We start from the raw sequence: 20,779 nt of genomic DNA, 5'->3' as shown, positions 1-20,779 counted from the left end.
GAAAACGGTCGCTGCAGTCCTTACCTTAGTAGAAAAAAAAGGTTTAACTTCCTATAAAACTGACAGCGTCTTTGTTTCCGACTGTGAAATCGCACAGATACACGCAACAGGTTTATATGCCAAGGTATCCTACTTTTTTTTTCTACTATGGTTTTATGCATCTGAATTAGATTTTTCATTTAATAAATTATCTCCTTCAGATGGTAATTCGGACTTAGTAGCAAACCTTAGTTAGTTAAATCTATCTTTTATAAAACTCGAATATCTCGTCAACGACCTCAGTGACTTTACCAATGTTCGGTTACTTTAGGCATTCGGGACAACAATGATCGTCTATCCTGTCACAATGGAATCCCACAGCTCTCCAGGCCTACTAAGCGGTACTGTAGATTAGCAGAAGCTTTGCGCTGTAAAAAACCGTTATTTCCCGAAAAAACAGCCTTTACATTCGCGCAAAGTACACTGGGATTTTACCGATTTTTGTGGCCATTTCTCTTAAAAATTATCATTCGGTTCTACGCTCCCCTCGCGGCTAAAAATCAAATGTTAACGGTTAAATCGTTGAAAAACAAATCACGACATTAGTTGCAAATTATAATATCAGTGTTTCATTTGGAAATATAGAGTTTAAAAGATATAAATTTAATATTGAAGAAAAGGGTTTATAGTGTAAAACGTGTTAAATAGAAAATATGCAACTCTATTGTGTAAAAGTGACATATTTCTATAAAATATTAAGTTGATGCAGTTTTATAAGATACAAAACGTACGTTTTAAGATGCTTATAGTCTGACAAAAAGAGTAGAAATTAAAAAGTGGCAACACTGTAGTGTCGTCCCGTTTTCTTTTATAGATTACTTTTTAATTTCTACTCTTTTTTGTCAGACTATACGTATATGAAAATATCAATAACATTTTACTTTGTACGGCTAGCATAAACAAAGAATGATAATCTATTATATAATGAACAGTAGAGATATTTTTATGGGGATAATTGTATCGATTTAAATCAAAAGGAATCAAAGAAATAAAGGTTCGTTATCGATAAAGACTAGTTCAGAGAATTCTTTTTATCTTTCAGATATAAAAAAGATATATTATTGGTCAGATCTCTTTCAAAATAGTTCAGTAATTACAAAACTTACACATTCCATTTTATTGATCATTTTGTACTAGCCGTACAAAAGGATTTACAGATGTAGTGCATAATTGTTTTCCGTCGTATTTTCTCAGAAACGTTCGTATTTGTCACGCTACTTCAATCAACCTCAGTACTTTTTGTACCGAGACTGACTGAAATAGCAAGACACGTTCGTACGTTTCCGTGAAAAGACGAAGGAAAATCATTATGCACTACATCTCGCTGACCCCATATTACAGGGTTCTATGTTTCACTTTTATCGAACTGAGATTTGAACATTGTCATAGTGACATTAAGTCGAATTTCAACTATCTTGAAAATGTAACATAGAACCCTGTAATATTGGGCCAGCGATCTGTAGGTCGCATTATTTTTAGTAGTATTTTATAGAACTGCACCGCGAGTAAGTGTCGACACTCAAATAAGCTGCTCATAAGCGAAGTATGTTATTGGCCGCCGTGCGAACATGGTACCCGGTCGGGCCTGACCTTTTACTTCTATTGGCTACGCGCGCCCTTTTGCAGTTGGTTAAAGAACCTGAACTGGAGTCGCAGCGTTAGATCTTTCCGTACTGGAATGGAAACATACTGTGACTATGTGTGTACGTGTGGGGCATCTATACTACTAAGTGATACAGTTGGGGGGCACGCGGGGGTGTGTGACGCGTTACTCACGAGTGGGGATTGGGGTTAAAGTCGGGTCGTTCCGCCTTCACAAATCTGTCTTCTGGCTCCAAATCGACGGGTATAGTTCGCTCTGAGGTGTCGAAATCGGGCGGTTTCGCTTCGACAGTGACGGAGCCCTCTACGGTTTCGGTGATAACTTGTGGGTCTGTGGGCGTGACGGCCTCGGCGCTGGGCGGGGTCATGTTGAAGAAGCTGGAGTCGACCCCCACGCCGGGCGGCGGGCCGCGCGGCAGGCGGAGGCTTAGGGATGCGCTCGCGCGCTTTTGTAATCGGCAATCTGAACGGATAGCGGTTTTTTGACATTTGTCGTTGCGAAGCGCATGCTATGGTCGCAGCTACTCACACTAGGGATGGGGTGTGTTGTGGGTTTTAGTCGATTTTTCGGAGATGTGATTACGGTGAGTAACATTTTTATACTAGACATAAAAGTTTAGTTTAATATTTATTCGAATTATGTCATATTATGTTGCCTATTATCGGCACTTGTTCGGAGTTTCGAATATTCTATTTATTCCGACAGTATTATTCTGCTATATGACTGCCGTAATACATACTTTAATATCTAAAACTAAAGGGTCTATCGCGATCGTCACAAATCTAAATTTCTTCGTTATATTTCTATCGTTCTTGAGTATTCGAGCTATAGAGAGACATGTCCTCTCAGATAACAAAAATACGAGTGCTTTCCGTTTCAAAACTCGGTTAACATAGCTACATAACCTCAAATTCACTGGACCCTTAATAAGAAAGCAAATAATATTTTTTTCTTTTTTCCTGATTTGTATTCGTTACTCATCGTAATGTTGCTACTGGTGGTTAATGCTATGGGGTGAACACGGTACTACCGCCGGCGCCAGGTCGCCCGCTCGCGACCGCCATCTGTACCGCAAGTTTACTATTAAAGTCGTGTGGAGCTTCTAACTTTTTAAATTATTTGAAGGAAATGGGTCCAAAATTAAAGTACAAGTCGTGATAGTACTAGAAACAACTAGCAGACTTAATTTATGGCATTATCTACTAGTTAACCATGGTATTAAACTGATACCTATCTCACTATATTGCCTTTAATTTCAATTATATGCAGTACTTGTGTTTTTGGTGGAAAACGTTTCTGTATTTTCCGCATTTCTCATATTTATTCGAACACTCCATTTTTTTACTTGCAACAATGATACGTCTTGGATGCATTAGGTAAATATGATTATCAAATACTCCTATAATATTCTATTATTGTGTTTCTTGAAGAACAAAAACCTACCTTAAGACTTTTTAGAATCTTTTATAGTCTTGGACCTGTATTATCTAAATAATTATAGTAAAATGTAGCATGTTTTCAAAATTCATTAGAATCATTTTTATTGAAGCTTAAAAACTAAAAATACTTAATGTGTTTTTAGATATGCAGATATATGATGAAATGTTTATTCACAGCGTATGCTTCATGATACCAGCTTGATGTAAGCCATGATGGTGAACACAAACAAATGAGTCACTCGATCATGATACACATATGAAGATAATTTATGAAGAGCATAACATCATTCATATAAAATAAATAATAGAAATATAACATAATTTTGATAAAACACAGTAATAATAGCATGTCAAAAGAACTTAAAAATAAAGATGTTGAGTTCAAATATTTTACTATCGCAAAACATAAAACAAAATATTCTATATGGAAAAGAAAGAAAAAATATAAAATATTGTCACTCAAAACTTCTCGGTTCCAAATTAATAGTCTCTCACGAAACGGAATACAAAGTCAATTAGGAATGTCTTTTTTAACTTATCAACAACGCCTTTTAGGGCTGTCGTAAAAATAAACTCATACATGTCGAGGAATTTTTATGGATCTTCGGAAGACCAACCTCTCTGTACTTAGAATAATCCTCGTGAAGTATTTCCAACGTATGTCTAAGGGGGTATTCCACCTGCCTAATTTCTTTGTCCAATGTGTATTTTGTCTCACATTTTGCTTAATGGGAGAGGTAGACGCGATGACATTGGACCAAGATATTGGACAGAGGAATACCACCTTAATATATTCATCAGATTTGTATTGTTATTAATTCGCCATGTGCCCATTTTGGGTTGCAATGTCTAGTTTAGTCATATTTTAAGATTTGACTGGTTTGAAATGTATCTCTGTCATTCATACTGAATATCGTAATCAAACGTCTTTGTATTTACGTCACGTTATTTTCATAAACTTATGACGCGTGTTTACGATAATACGTTTTTGTTCGTCAAGGAATTCAGACGATGCGAAGGTGGCGGTGGGCAATAGCAATGTGTTGTTATCGATTTGTAAATGAACATTACTCGAACCATTTTTTTCGATGCGTCGCCCTCATTGATCTGTTCTGACTTGACCTTAATCAGTTCATCAATGGAGTATAGAGTAAAAGGAGCGAAATCTCTTATAGTAGAACAGTTGTAAAAGTGTAGCAGTCAGCTGTGAATAGTTCCAAATCTCTCCAGAGTAGCACTAGACTAGCTAAGAACGTAGGCGTTATTGACGGAGTGAATTGCGCTGTCAATGATTAGAATTTTTTTATCAAATATTCTAGGTATTGTAGCGCCATCTGTTTAAGAGCCAACGGGAGTGGTCATTTCTCCATACAAACATACTCCTCGTTTTCCTCCGTGGTTTTTGAAGCTAGAGCAATGATATTTTCAACACAGATTAATATTGTCAATATCTGTGTCGGACCGTTTTGCTTTTTTTGATACTTTTGTTTTTTAAGGCGCTAGAGCCCTTCAAAAATGGCCAAAATGGCCTAATTGACTATGCCGCAATGAGAGGCGTGGCATTCAAAACTGATATCAATTAGCCAAAAAAGCAAAACGGTCCGACACAGATAATTTCATAATCATTTAGATTTCCAAATTTGGTTACGATTGGTTAAGTTTTGGAGGAGGAAACAGAGGAGTACGTAACCTCGATTTTTGAGATTTTTACGCAGGATTTTTCGCCTTGTCCTTATCGCACTACTTTTAGGTGCCGCTTCCGTTAGCGAGACGGGTATATTTACCTAAAATATTTAAAACTCAGCTCCTGTTTCGTCTTAAGGTTTTTTGACGGACACTTATTGATACATGGAGATTGATTTCCTAAACTCTACCTTCCATAAGTTCATCTCTACACCTTGTGGTCATTATTAGTCTTTATAAATTTAGCTTAATAAAAAAAAATAACAACAGTAATGACTATTCTATCTTTGATAATGTCTATTATATATGTATGCTATGGTTTATAGGTCTACCAAATACCTCAGTCGGTCGGTATTGACGTCGTCCGGTGGTTTTCTAGTAGAAGGTACTCTAGTTGCAGAATGAAATTAAGTTGATGTATTTGATTTCAACTAACGTAAACGTCAACAACAAGCCCTCAACCACACTTCCAGCCAAAAAACGACAGTGAACTCTTAAATTTAGAATTGAATTTTAATAGTCATTTCTGACGCGATATCGCGCCCATAAGACTTGAGGGTTTAAGTGGTAGACCACATAACCAAAAAAGCTGCTGTTTCGCATCGTCTGATCCCTCCATATTCGTCGTGTAGTATGTAAAGGTATGGGTGGTGACTCACTCCGGTCGATGTTACGCTGCAGATGCGAGGCGACGCGGTGGCGCGCGTCGCTGTACTCGAGGTGGAGGCCGAGCCGCAGCAGCGTGGGGTTCTGCTCCACCAGCGCTGTGATCTCCATCTCGATCTTGTTGCCCAGCACCGTCGACCGCTGGAACAAACAGAACAAGTTAGAACCTGTACCGAACAGGTTTAGGTCAACCGCAGTAACGCACCATCATTTTATACTGTCAGTTGGCGGCTAAGGGCGGTATTCCATCAGTCCAATATATTGGTCCAATGTCATTGCGTCTCACCCTCTCATTAATCAAAATGTGAGACAAAATACACATTGGACGTAGAAATTGGATAGGTGGAATAGCACCCTAAGTGCGGACGGTCACACGCGGTGGTATGCCAAAATCAAAGATGTTGCCCACCTCACGGCACGTCGCCGCACTTAATAGTTGGAAAATCTTTCGTTTTGTCTATGGTTTTCTATTTAGTCCAAGTTTAAACTTCAAGTGTTTACACTCTTCTTTTTCTATCTGTGGTATTCCACCTATCCAATTTATTTGTCCAATGTGTATTGCGTCTCACATTTTGCTTTAATGAGAGAGTGAGACTCACTGACATTGGACAGGTGGAATACCAACCTGAAACAAATAAAAAATTGGTATATATAAACAAAGTTTACTATTCTAAAAGTGTACAGCAACCCACCTGGTTGGAAGCACGGAACTCCTCAACAGTATTATTAGTCAGCAACGCTTTGACCAGCTGCACGACTCCAGTGGGGCTGATGAAGTTGGTCTCCACGTTGACGACTCGCAGCGCGGTGTTGGCCTCTAAGGCTGCGGCCAATAGGGCAGCGGAGCGGTCCGTGAGGCCGACGTTCACGAGGTTTAGGACCTCGAGGTGTGTGTTAGTCTTTAGGCCTTCGAATAACTTGTCGAATTTCTCGTCGCTTATATTCTGAAAGAAAACATCGATGTTCAATAATTAATAATTAACTAAGTAGATACATTATGCTGAACTCTCTAGCTAGTGCATGAAATAAAAAAAAATGTTTAAATTTAACTTTAATAGATGCCAATAGAGTTCAATATTATAACTTCCAAATATGTCTTCGTATGAACAAGAGGGTTAAAAACATGTGAGACGCAATGCACATTGGACAAAGATCTTGGACAAGTGGAATACCACCGTAATAAGTAAAAAACCGGCCAAGTGCGAGTCGGACTCGCGTTCCAAGGGTTCCGTATATTACACAATTTTTAACAATCAGTGCCGGATTAAGATATTTTGATGCCCTAAGCATTTCTAGGTGCCCCCTCTCCCTAGGGTCATCAAGATTACATTGATTTTTTGGTAAATTGAGAGAAGTTCATTGCCGCATTACAGCTGAGAATGGAAATCAGTCACATCATTTTATCACGAAAATTGACAGTGCCGCAGCAGTAATGTTGCAACAGAGTACCTAATGCTGTTGCAGTCGCCACCCGAATGTCACCTTTATCACAGCTTAGAAAGTAATAGAAACGCGAGCGAAGCGAGCGCGGAAATTTTTCGATATATAAACGCTATATGATAGACAGTTGTACATTTTTACTTTTAGTATGGAAATCAGTCACATCATTTTATCACGGAAGTTGACAGTACTGCAGCAGTAATGTTGCAACAGAGTAATGTTGCTGCAGTCGCCACCCGAATGTCACCTTTATCATACCTCATAAAGTTATTGAAAACGCGAGCGAAGCGAGCGCGAAAATTTTTCGATATAAAAACGCAATTTTAGTTTTAGTCCCAACCAGACGCGAATCCAGGATTTCATACAGAGAAGGGATGGGACAGTTTTCTATCAGCCTAGCTTCGCATAGGGCTCGATATTTAAGGGTCTCAGCGAGGTTGTTTTCATGCATAAAATATGCAAGAAAGCAGAGAGCTTGGAATTGAATTGGCGAAGTGTGAGAAAGGCAGTAGGCCCAGCTGCGAAAGAGGAAAGCTTGGATTTGGATCCACGCCCAAATGTAATTAAGGCAGAAGATCAACTTTGCCGTAAGGCAGAAGGCCTCGCATAAGACCTAACGCCGAACCGCAAAAGAGTGGGTTGAAATCGAATCTATGCATGTAATCACGACTCTTCTACTGCTACCGATTGTTTCCCAAAGAATTACGCACCATTATTTTTGCAAATTAGCTTTTGGACAGCTAAAAAAATCGTGTGGTAAAAACGATGTGTCTGTCCCTAATTTTAAAATTTGTTTACCTTTTTCAACCTGGCATTTTGGTGCCCCCCCTGAACGTGGTGCCGTAAGCACGTGCTTGTTTTGCTTATTGGTTACAAAGTCTTTATTAATTCAACCATTAAAGTCGACGAGTACAAAAAACTTTGTTCTAGCTCTCAATTTAACATATTTTTTTAAACATTATTTTTAATTTGACCTTACAATTACTCGTAAGTAGGTAAGACCGTTAAATATTTAAAATGATTATCTTATCAGAAAATTATCGCCAATTACTCTAAGAAAACTACTACTCTAAGTAATCCGGCACTGTTAACAATGTATTTTTTATGTGAAACGTGAGTGAAATCTCTTTAAAAAATCCGTAGGGGTCGGATCAAAAACTGTAATTAAGTCCGACTCACGCTTGACTGTACATTTCTAATAGGTTTTCCTGTCATCTATAGGTATAGACCTATTTTATCTATTTTTTTAAAAATTTAAGACTTAGTAGTTTCGGAGATAAGGGGGGGGGAATGGTCATTTTTTGGCTATTTTCTTGAATAACTTCTAAACTGTTTATACGAAAATTATAAAAAAAATATATTTGAGATCCTTACAATAAGCTCTTTCATTTGATATGTAACATGATATAGTTTGAAAAATTAAATTTTTTCATTTTTTCATTTACCCCCCAAAAGTGGCCCCCATGTTTAAAATTCATTTGTTTACGTTACATGTCCGTATTTGGGTCACAAACTTACATATGTGTACCAAATTTCAACTTGATTGGTCCAGTAGTTCCGGAGAAAATCGGCTGTGACAGACGGACAGACAGACAGACAGACAGACAGACAGACAGACAGACAGACAGACGCACGAGTGATCCTATAAGGGTTCCGTTTTTTCCTTTTGAGGTACGGAACCCTAAAAAGGAAAGTAAACACATACACATAACAAAATAGAACTCAAGAATATACTTGCAACGTTATCTACCGTTGCCAAACGTCATTACATGCAATACGTAATACACTAGGTTTACGTTTGACTCGTCGCAAGACAAACGTCAACACAACCAATATGTATTCATTGATTGCCAAATGACGTCAGCAAAAGGCGGGTAGGCGTTTGGGCGAATAGTTCTTAAGCTACCGAACGATACCTCTTTTACACATGTGTGACCGACATTTGGCGGTCTACCTTGAGTTGCGTTCTCGCGCGCGACTTTAAGTATGGACTCGCGCGCGAGAAAGCAACTTATGCTAGACCGTTTGGACAGATAATTATTAATTTACCAAGTCCGGCCGTGTTAGGCGCCATAAAGTTGTGCAATTAATAAAAATTGCTAGGAACTAACCGTAAAAATATGGGTGTAGACAACTTACTCAAAAAAGTGTCCCATAGTTCTTAATTCGCTGACATAAGAGCAATGGGACATATTTTTGAGATGATTTGAGCACCTATATTGTTACACTTGATTGTACTATGAGAGTGATGTTGATAAAATTTATCGTAGGTACTATGTGTGGTTATGTTATGAAAATCAATACATATTATAAAACAAAGTCCCCCGCCGCGTCTGTATGTATAGCTGGTCAAGCAAATCTTGTCAGTAAAAAAAGGCGCGAAATTCTAATGTTCTATGGGACGATATCCCTTCGCGCCTACATTTTTCAAATTTGCCGCCTTTTTCTACTGACAAAATCTGCTTGACCAAGTATATGTTCGCGATAAACTCGAAAACTACTGAACGGATTTTTATGCCGTTTTCACCTATGAATAGAGTGATTCTTGAGTAAGGTTTAGGTGTATAATTTGTTAAAGTTTTGTGTACATTGGTTGAACTACCCGTGCGAAGCCGGGGCGGGTCGCTAGTACCTTAATATTATTCCAATTGAGATCAGTGAGCTTCTGGTCGTTGTCTTGCACACTCTTGATGGTCGAGTCCGGGTCCGTGTCGTTGGGGGGGTCCATGGGGTACACCTGAAACATGACATATACACGATTAAAGCGTGAACATTATTGTCACAAAGCTTTGTTCACAACAAATAAACATTTTTTAAAACATTCAGTGCCGAAAACCCGACTATGCCGGACGACCCGATAGTCGGGATTGTGGTACTACTGCTTTATATGACGAAATTGGTGGCAATGAATGTGTTAAAGTGATTATTTAACCACTCTTTAGTAAAATCAAATGGCATGTAAAACTAGAATAGGTTTGCAAAGGCTACTGAAATAATCGCGCCTAGTATCGCTGCCTTTAGGATGTACAGTGAGCTGCGAAATTGCATGAAGAAATTATGAATGAATTCATTGCTGGGAACCATAGCAGGGAACGAAAGGTTCGATCCCTGTGTCACGCTCCATTTCCTTTGCGCTCCTTTGCGCTTGGTAGCTTTAGTGCTATTACCAATGGCCGACTGAAATACCTTTCACTGAATGACCAGCGAGCCGCTATAAGTGGGAACAAGAGGCCGGATGTCGAACCGATGACGTAGGTGGCACACTGAATGATCGGCAACTCGCTATAAGTGGGAACAAGAGGTCGGATCACGGCATCCCGCTCTCGGCGTTGTTATTCGGATGACGTACCTTTTGCTTGGTAGCTTTGGTGATGCCATCCCAGCCGAGGCCGACGGGCTGGCCCTTGTTGAGTAGTGACGCGTGGTACTGGCGCTATTACCGGCGGCCCACCGACCGACCAGCGAGCCGCTATAAGTGGGACCGAGAGGTCGGATCACGATGTCTCACTCTCTCTGCCGCGTTACAATGACATACCTTTTGCTTGGTAGCTTTGGTGATGCCATCCCAGCCGAGGCCGACGGGCTGGCCCTTGTTGAGCAGTGACGCTTGGTACTGACGCTATTACCAGCGGCACACTGAATGATCGGCGACTCGCTGTGAGTGGGAACAAGAGGTCGGATCACGATGTCCCACTCTCTCTGCCGCGTTACAATGACATACCTTTTGCTTGGTAGCTTTGGTGATGCCATCCCAGCCGAGGCCGACGGGCTGGCCCTTGTTGAGTAGTGACGCGTGGTACTGACGCTATTACCGGCGGCACACTGAATGATCGGCGACTCGCTGTGAGTGGGAACAAGAGGTCGGATCACGATGTCCCACTCTCTCTGCCGCGTTACAATGACATACCTTTTGCTTGGTAGCTTTGGTGATGCCATCCCAGCCGAGGCCGACGGGCTGGCCCTTGTTGAGTAGTGACGCGTGGTACTGACGCTATTACCGGCGGCACACTGAATGATCGGCGACTCGCTGTGAGTGGGAACAAGAGGTCGGATCACGATGTCCCACTCTCTCTGCCGCGTTACAATGACATACCTTTTGCTTGGTAGCTTTGGTGATGCCATCCCAGCCGAGGCCGACGGGCTGGCCCTTGTTGAGTAGTGACGCGTGGTACTGACGCTATTACCGGCGGCACACTGAATGATCGGCGACTCGCTGTGAGTGGGAACAAGAGGTCGGATCACGATGTCCCACTCTCTCTGCCGCGTTACAATGACGTACCTTTTGCTTGGTAGCTTTGGTGATGCCATCCCAGCCGAGGCCGACGGGCTGGCCCTTGTTGAGCAGTGACGCGTGGTACTGGTCCTGGTTCATCATCGAATGGAAGCCGAGGATGGCTGTAAGCGAGGAAATATTTATATTTAACACACACATACAGTTTGAAAAAAAAAGAGTAGAAATTAAAAAACGGCAATACTGTAGTGTCCCGTTTTCTTATATATGACACTACAGTATTGCCACTTTTTAATTTCTACTCTTTTTTGTCAGACTATAAAAAGGAAAGGATTCAAATCACTAGTTTTTTTTGTAGAAAATTGACTGCCTCGGGCGAGATTTAAACTCATGGCTCTGGGACAGGGGTCCGTCGCTTTATCAACTGAGCTACCAAAGCTTACCCGACAGAGGCGAATTATTTTTATTACATCCTTCATTATAAGCGCTTATAGTTGTTCTAACCACTGCTAAAGTATTGGTAAGGTTGATAAATTAACGTCAATTTTGTTCAAATTTGTTCGAGAGATCGGCTCACTTTGTATTTCGTCAACTTTACAATGGTGTATCTTTTTGTTACTGTTTCTCAAATAGTGTTGTTTTCTTGGCTGCCAACATTGCTTTTTAAAAACAAACATAATACATACGCGGACTATTAATACTCTGTTTTTTCGTCTTATTTAAAACAACGACACTGAACGCTCCGGTATGTCAATAAAACAAAAATAATTGCCATATTAAACCAAAATAAGTAATCTGTCACTAAGGCCATAAAAATAACTTGCACACTGCCAACGGAGCAATTAATGAATTTGGAATATTCTCGAAAATATAGGAAACTGAGTAATAAGTACTCAAACAAACAACTATAAAGTTAAACTAGTCAATAAGGTCACAAGTTCAATGTTCTCTAATGGAAAGTAAACCTTATCTTTCAACGCTCTGTGTTGATAATTGGTTAACGCAGATTCGTGCTAAATGTTTTTCTTAACGGGCTTGCGAGCAAAGACAAGACGACATTAGATTCGGTATGCCACTGGAAGTTTGCCAGCGTTATAAAGAGCGTTTTTGCAATTATATTAGATTAGACATTTTTGTTGAAGAGATCAAGATCGCGACATTGTCACTACTGATTTGCTGGAGATTCGTAATTGGGAGTGACATGTTTGTGACAGGTCGTACTGATATGTACAGGAAGTTATTAAAAAAACAACTAGACTACCACCTTTTCTAGAAAATTGTACATTATTTGCGATAGGTTTTGTAACTACAAGTACATCTTAGTGCATAATTATTTTCCATCGTATTTTCTCGGAAACGTACGAACGTGTCTTGCTATTTCAGTCAGTCTCGGTACAAAAAGTACTAATACTAGCGTAGGACAAAGACAGTATGATTCTCTCTATCTATGTGTGATTGAGACGGCTGGCCAACTATATTTGACAAACAATGTACAAAACCTTCGTGCAATATCGGCTTCCGACACATCGGAAGGGAGGAGCTCAAGCGATATCTTACCCTACAAATCGTTCTGCCATTTTTTGCAGGGGGAAACGTGCACACAGTCGCATTTCTCACTCACTACATACAAAATTCAATCTGTAATGACGACACAAATACATAGAAAATGGCACACGTCAAAGACAAATCTTGCAGACCTCTTTTTAGGCTCCGTCACACAGGCGCGTTTTGCGGGCGGCGCGTGAGCGGGGCGCGCCGCTTTTACATATAAAACGCTAACGCCGCGCTCACGCCCCGCCCGGAAACGCCGGACGAGTCACAACACGCACCGCGCTAGTTGTGTGCATGCCCAGTTGGGCATGTGCTTCGGCAGAGGGGAAATAGTGCGAATGGCGACTCTTTTCCCTGTGTTGCTAGTAGTACAAAACTCACCAGCCAGGTCAATGATTTCCTCCTGCGAGGCGGTGCCCAACGCCTGCTCGTACTCATCGCCGAGGTCGATGGAGATCTGTTCGTCCGCTTCGCGCGTCCGTTCTGGCGGGGGCGGCGGGATCCACTGGAATACACAAATTCGAACATTTATACAAACAAGAAGTTTATATCAAGTTGCCATAGGGTGGGTAGGCTAGTCGCCCCAGGGTAACAAGGTAACTCGTGAACGCAATGGATATACGAGTGTCGGGCATGATGAGTTTCTTATTCGGCGATTCATTTTTTATCGTGGTCAAGAAGCCATTCATGGCTTTATATTAGTATTTGTGAAGGACAAATACTAAGATTATTGTTAGCCATTCTTCATTCTTCAGCTGTATAACTAGGCTACAGGTACATACATGCGCTAGCAGATTTGTTTAGCATTATGGATTACAATTTTGGTGGATTGCGCATTATATTTGTTTGGGCGGAGTCACACACAAGGTCACCTGAAGAAGTTTGTCGGCTACTCTAGGGTTTTCCTTGTTCCGTCGGATGACGCCAGTGGGTCTGCTTGTTGGTGCAATTAAATTATGTAGTTGAAATGTAAGTCGTATTACCATGTATTAAGGGTTTATTTCAGTGTTACAAAGGGAAAACGAAAATGTGGAAGAAGACGTACCTCGTGGCTCAAAAACCTGGTTCAAGATGAGCACCAGATCGCTGTTTCGAGCCGCAGCGTCAAAAGTGGAAATAGCCCTAACGATAGCCAACCTCCGGCAGGAGACGGCACCATAAGAAGAAGGGTTTATTTACCTTCTTCCCTCGAACAACACCAGCCACGTAAGGTTTGACCTCAGGCCGGTCTGGGGTCTCGAGCGCCTGTTTGTTGATGTGCTCGATTAACTTCTTGCGATTGAGAGGTCCCGTGGGGTCCTTCTCACAGTCGTAATTGTTGCGCTGGTCGGGGGGAAGGAAGTTGTCCTGAAAACAGTTAAGATTTTATATTAAAAGTTGTTTAAGAATCAGATTTACCGCAGCCTACAGTCCGGACTTTTTCTGCCAGAAATTCACCAATGGCCACTTGCACCATCCCACTAACCCGGTTTAACCGGTTAAACCTGGAGTTACCATGGTAACCAGTCCAATTTAACACTGGGTTAACAATTTAAGAAAAGGAATGCAACACGAATGTTTGGTCAAATACAGCCATGTGCGTTACTGGCATTTGGCAGTTTGACAAAATCGCGACTTCGTTATGATTGGCTGGAACAATGGTATGTTGGACCTTTCATAATGTAATGATTGATGAAATCACGTGATGTTCTGTCTGTAATCATGAATTTGTTTCATTTTATTTTACACTAAAGAAAATAATCGCATCATAGTCGCTTAATCAGGTGACAAGATAGAGGATTATCCTTCTGGTTAAAATCGTGATAAAATGCATGCCTTATCAGCTTATCACACGATAACCGTGACCATCTAACGGTCAAATGTTTATCTAAAAGTGCTATCTTGAACTTGGGTTTGATTAATTGTATTGATCACATGTTTCGTTATGGCCTTTGGCTCACGTGAGAAATGCCGGGGATGTGTTGCATTCTTTAGTTTAGCGCCCACCCCAAACTATAGTTCGTTTTTTTTAGCATTAGAAAGAACTCGAAAGAAGTTAAGCGATCTTGACATGTCTTTTACTTGAAAAACGCTTTTTAAAAATCAGTAACTATTACTTATGAAAGCAGAAGAATACAAATGATCGTATGAGATTCATAATTGTTACATATTTGCAGTAACTTATTTTTGAAATGTGTTTTTCCATTAAAAGTCATCAAGATTGTTTACCTTATTTCTAATGCAAAACGAACGGTAGCGTCTTTTGAGCGTCAGCGTCTAGTCAGCGCTATGGAAAATGGCGTTGCTGCGCAGTTGCGTCAATGTTGCGTCGAGCAGCAGCCATAGAGTTGACTAGACGCCGACGTACATACTTATAAAATAAACTTCCTGAAACATTTTGCATTTTGTGTGGTCAATTACAAGATCGGTTATTTTAAAGGTAATTCGATTTTAAAGTGTTTTGGGTCGGCCTATATGACTGTGCGTACTGTACTTACAGTAACGAATTATGTAAACAAGTTATGTTATCAGTATACTCAGTATTATTACCTATATTGCATTAATTTGCAGTAGCAAAACATTATCCAGTTGCCATTGACACAAGCACCATTATGTAAAGTGTGTCAACGACTTAGCTAAGACAATAAAACCTACAATATGTTATCATAATGTGAACTGGTCAATTAAATGCCACTTGTTTATCGTAGGTAGACGAGGTAAGTAGGTGTGGGCTTGATAACACAAGTGATAAACACTTGCACACTTTTTGTTCATTAGTTTGACCTTGTTTGCGTGCAATGATACTAATATGAACAAGTTGCTACTTTAAGGCTCCGTCACACAGGCGCGTTTACGGGCAGCGCGTGAGCGGGGCGCGCCGCTTTTACATATAAAACGCTCACGCCGCGCTCACGCCCCGCCCGGAAAACGCGCCTGTGTGACGGAACCTTTAGGAAAATGTATTAGTATAATGATTAGTAGCCTATATTGGCCCCAGAGCTGAGCACAAGACGGTTCAGTTAGTTCAACTTCACGTTAGTAAAATATGGATTAGGGAGTTTACCCAGGAGGTGTCCTCACAATGTCACAGGAAATGTGTTACATATATGGCATAGCTAAAGGGCTAGATTTGGGAAAATTTCTATGTAACCTCGGGCTTGCTATACAACTGGCTTTATATTTCGCGGCAGCGTTAGCAATCTTATCTATACACATTTTAGTCCAAGAGGATTAAAAACCCAAATTAGTGAGATTTAGGGATAATAATTCGTTTTACAAATTACATTGAAAGTAAGTATTAAGTATATTATACTTGGTATAATATAACTTTTTGCCCGCGAATCATGCTGGTAACCCAGCATTCAGGACAATAGTAACGTAATAGTTGTGTAACGCCATTGTGGTAATCCTCCAATTATAATAACGATGAGAAATTATTCAAGCGGAGGCCCAAGGCCCATTCTAATTGCCGAAACTTGCTAGTTGGGTGTAATGTAATTTTTTTTTAATAATGGTGTGTAGGTGTAGGTAATATCGAATTTGATATGCTTTTGACAGACTCGCCAACATTGCGTGAGTGTTGGTCAATAAATTTGATTTAAGAATGTAATATAAGGGCCTGTTTACACAATGAACTCCAACTTAACACTAATCAATGTGTAAATCGGGCCTTAGGCCTTAGCAAGCCTTAGGTACCTAAAAAGATATCTCGTGTTCGGACTACTACAGATACTCCGCATTTAAATTAACATACCATTGAATGGGGCTATTTAGAACTCGTATATGATTATTTGGAAGTATAAATACCATACACAAATATATTTCGCTGCCGCTTCGCAATTATCGAACTGTACAGTCAGTAGATGCAAACTGCAAACGTATCAACTAATAATAACAAAATTAACAAACCAAATGCATAAAATTACCAACTTTAGTTACCAACAAAAAAACATAACGAATATAAACTAAAACCAGTATTTGAACTCAAAAGTACATTGTACTCATTACCCAGTCGCTATCTAACATGCAAATAAATTAGTTACACTTGAAAGCATATGCAAATGGGAACAGGGAGCGAGTCAAAAGTGGTTTATTAGGGTTCCGTACCCAAAGGGTAAAACGGGACCCTATTACTAAGACTTCGCTGTCCGTCCGTCCGTCCGTCCGTCCGTCCGTCTGTCACCAGGCTGTATCTCACGAACCGTGATAGCTAGACAGTTGAAATTTTCACAGATGATGTATTTCTGTTGCCGCTATAACAACAAATACTAAAAACAGAATAAAATAAAGATTTAAATGGGGCTCCCATACAACAAACGTGATTTTTGACCAAAGTTAAGCAACGTCGGGAGTGGTCAGTACTTGGATGGGTGACCGTTTTTTTTTTGCTTTTTTTTTGTTTTTTTTTTTTATATGGTACGGAACCCTTCGTGCGCGAGTCCGACTCGCACTTGCCCGATTTTTTCTTATTCTTATGCAAACAATTACTGGAGCGAAGAAAAATCGCTACTTGTTGGTAATAAATACTTTTGTAACCTGTAATTGTCAGTGGCTGTTTGAGGCTTTTCTAATGATATAATTATGTTTTATCGACCTTTCTCTTATTTAGCAAATGTGGCAGTTGGAGTACCTACGAGTACCTAGTGTATAGTCACGGTCATTAAACTTATATAGGTATTTAGTTATTAGGTACCTACCTATTAAGGTAAGGCTCACCCTGTTTTTTGACCGCTGAGGCACGCGCTCGCATTGAGCGGTTTTTGTGTTTATAACATATTTTTTACATATTGTACTATATAGGTACGTATTTAAAAAAAGCTGGGCTTACTTTACGATGTTGAATCACTATTTAATTATCAGTAGGTATAAACAAGTGCCTGACCGCCGACGATTGGCGGGAAGCGAGTTTTTTTGACAGATCTCTTTAAAATATTCTTAGTAGCAGTGTGAAGTGAACAATAATAATATAAGTAATATTTCTGTTTACACTGAATATACATCGAACATTTGTTGTCCGAGATATAAGCCAATAACTATGTAACTATGTACATACAAGCTTCCCCGGTAGTGTAGTGAAACAGGTGATTTAAGTACAGTCAGCTGCAGAGATAACTAATCCGCCCTATCTCTGCAGCTGACTGTACATATATACTTTAATAAGTATTTGGTGATCAACGAATATAAGTAATACGTATTAAATAATTGTGTTAAAACAATACGGAAACACGTCTCACACAAAAATATGCCAATTTTCATGAATTCTAAATGCAGCGCACCATATTTATAACAATCCAAATATAGCCATATGAATGAGTAAAAACAAACACTTATAAAAGATATTTACACAATTCACATCAAGGTTACAGGAACAATAAACTGAAAACTGTCTGTCGTCATCAAATTATACCTATTTTACTTTAAAGTCAGTCATCTCCTGTATTACCTACATACTTGTAAGATAATGATAGTTGTATTTTATATACATACTTGACTTTAACCTTGGCTTTGTAATATACAGCACAACTGAAGCTTTTTATTTGATTTGATTTATTTATTCATTAAATATGTACGGCAAACATTTCACTATATCTAATTACATTTTAATTGAAACCAGCGTTTAAAGAGTGTGCAGAACAGCCCAAAAAGGCCGGGGCCTGTGCTAGGGCTAGTTACAATATATGTGACACAAGTTTAGAGAGCGATCGGTTTTTGCATAAACAATTTTCCTATACCTAATATAAAATTTACTAGGAAAAGGAAATGTTCAACCGTAATTGTGAATAAAGTGTTACACTTATTACTTAATTTGTGCTTCTGTGAAATTGACCCTTATTAAAATGTATCAAGGTTGCTTTTGTAACTTATTATTTGTAAACATAGAACTTTGTAAGATTACTCACAGCAGTGGAAACACAATTAGCACTGATAATTTGGCAAAGAAAAGTGACTCATTTCATTTGCTTTGAACTCTTTTTCACTACAGCATTTAGCCTCATCTTGAGAATTGCGTACAGACAGTTATTAATAGCCATATATTTGTATTTTTTCCTCCTTCCTTTCCTACACAGTGACTGAGGAATTAATATAATTAGGTACAGTAATTTTACATTCTTCAATGTCAAAGTTAAACCACCATAATTGTATTTATTATATTGTATAGATGGGTCTCCAGATTTTTTGACCCTAGGGCTATTAGTCTAAACTTCTGCCTTCCCAATTCCATTTTGCAAGTCAGATTATGTGGCATTTGGCTCTCCCACTTCCAGGCAAAGAGTAAGGACTTGAGGGTTGAATCTGGCATGAGTTTATGGCAGGGATCATCAAATGGTTGATGCGGTTCGGATCCAGACCACCTACCTACATTGCCTTTGCTTATTTAATAAGCTCCTGGTCATTTTATTTTAAAAACTCCACCCATGAAAAAATTCATTGGTGATTTCTGGTTTAGGGAATCTTTTTGTAGATAAAAGTGGTATCATGCCCAAGTGTGTGGCTAGGCAAGGATAGTGCGGAACTATCGTGGCCGGAGCGCCTATTGAAACACATTTACAAAAAAAAAATTACAAACATGAACCTATTTGAAAAAGCAAATTTTCCATGCATAAAATTTAAGTAAAGATGTTTTGAGTTGTCTGGATTTAAGGTTAATGGCAGTTGAAATCTAGCCAAATCAGTCAGATGGAAATTTTTTGGTTTGACTGGTCTGGCACAAACTCAGTTCTACATAGTGTCCGACCGAAGGTTCGGTTTCGGCCAGTTTCGGCCAAAAAATCATGTTTCGGCTGTAGTTTCGGTTTCGGCCAAAAAACGGCCGAACCTTTCGGCCGGGCCGAAACTTACGAAATGGTACTTCGGACAAACACCAAAAGTTGGGGAATAAGTAGGACAACAATATTAATACATACCTACATATACTGATTCATGTATAGGTACAGAAATTAATTGGTTTATTATAAAACACAATTCCACTAATGAGAGCGCCACTGGACGGTCGACGCAGTCTTAAGAGGCTGTCAATACCTATAACGCGCACACTGTCTAATTTCTAATTCTAATTGTATCGGAGTGAATAAGATAGCACTGTCGCACGTAGCCGTTGGCCGAGTATCAGCTCGGCACGAGTCGAACGATGTCTTTTTCGCTCTTATTCACTCATTTTTCTATCTACCTCTAATGGCAAATTTTAAGCGAGGCTAAGGGCTACGCTCAACTAGTGCCGCAAAGTTGATTTTCTCAATAGTTAATATTTTGCGAAGCTGAACAGCTGACTATTGATTAAAACGAAGAAAAAAACCCTTAAAAGTGTCCCCAGTACAGTTTTTCATACGAATGCTCGACCTTAGCCTCACTTTTTACCTCAATTTACCTTTGGTTTGTGTTCCACATGTCCTCTACTTCAGCTTAGCCTTTGGTCTCGCTGCGCCATGCTCGGCCTGCGGTCTCGCTTTTTAATACAATGGACATTGGTTGGAGTCTATGCTTAACTACTTATCCTGAAGCCTGAAGCACGCGTTCCGGGAGTGGGGAGTCAACGTGAAAAAATGTTCAATCGCTGGAAAGTGCAGGGGTCAAAATGTCCATACGGAACCGGCTGTCTATGTGGCAAAAACTAGCTAGGTTAGGTTTGTTAGGTAGCTTCAGATGCCCGAAGGGCAAACCGCCCAGAAATAGGAGCCCCGCGAACGTCTAGTTACATAGACAGCCGGTTCCGTATGGACATTTTGACCCCTGCACTTTCCAGCGATTGAACATTTTTTCACGTTGACTGCCCACTCCCGGAATCGAAGCACGGCTTTGACTTCGCATGAAAGTTCGCCTCACGGGGGCACTTCGGACTTTTAGGCCCAGGGCTATAACCGCGAAAATCGAAGTTCGCAAATTGCGGGCATTTTTCTCTGTCACTCTAATTACGCCTTCATTGGAGTAAAAGAGAAAGATCCCCGCAATTTGCGAATTTCGGTTTTCGCGGTAGCCCCTCAGGTGAAGATCGGTACCCGGCCTTGCGATATTGTTAACAAAAAATTTCGCGCTCGCTGCGCTCGCGTTTTTGGTTGGTTTTTTGGTTGATCCTGTATCTACATGTTAGCTTGAATGGTGAATGAATAGAGTTAGACCAAGAAAATTCTGCAATGATTTTGATAGCATACG

At 39.9% G+C, this 20,779-nt stretch overlaps 1 protein-coding gene across 7 annotated transcripts in view; it reads right to left on the bottom strand.

The window, feature by feature from the left end:
• Positions 1–20,779, bottom strand: part of LOC134792090 (tropomodulin-1) — a 101,356-nt gene that overhangs the window by 2,155 nt on the left and 78,422 nt on the right. For 3 of the 7 annotated variants that reach the window (XM_063763267.1, XM_063763265.1, XM_063763268.1), the window contains exons 3-9: positions 13,832–13,999; positions 13,034–13,157; positions 11,150–11,265; positions 9,503–9,607; positions 6,123–6,374; positions 5,424–5,571; positions 1,816–2,104 (exon numbers count right to left, since the gene is read on the bottom strand). In XM_063763267.1, the coding sequence (XP_063619337.1) occupies positions 1,816–2,104; positions 5,424–5,571; positions 6,123–6,374; positions 9,503–9,607; positions 11,150–11,265; positions 13,034–13,157; positions 13,832–13,999 (1,202 nt within the window). Of the gene's footprint in view, positions 1–474; positions 533–1,630; positions 1,713–1,815; positions 2,105–5,423; positions 5,572–6,122; positions 6,375–9,502; positions 9,608–11,149; positions 11,266–13,033; positions 13,158–13,831; positions 14,000–20,779 lie in introns of those variants that run through there. The other 4 variants (XR_010144386.1, XM_063763266.1, XM_063763269.1 and 1 more) reach the window with 4 other exon arrangements.

Source organism: Cydia splendana, chromosome 7, assembly GCF_910591565.1.
Source record: "Cydia splendana chromosome 7, ilCydSple1.2, whole genome shotgun sequence".
NCBI lineage: Eukaryota > Metazoa > Arthropoda > Insecta > Lepidoptera > Tortricidae > Cydia > Cydia splendana.
Note: the sequence above shows the minus strand (reverse complement) of the source record. Positions and strands in the feature narration are given on the sequence as shown.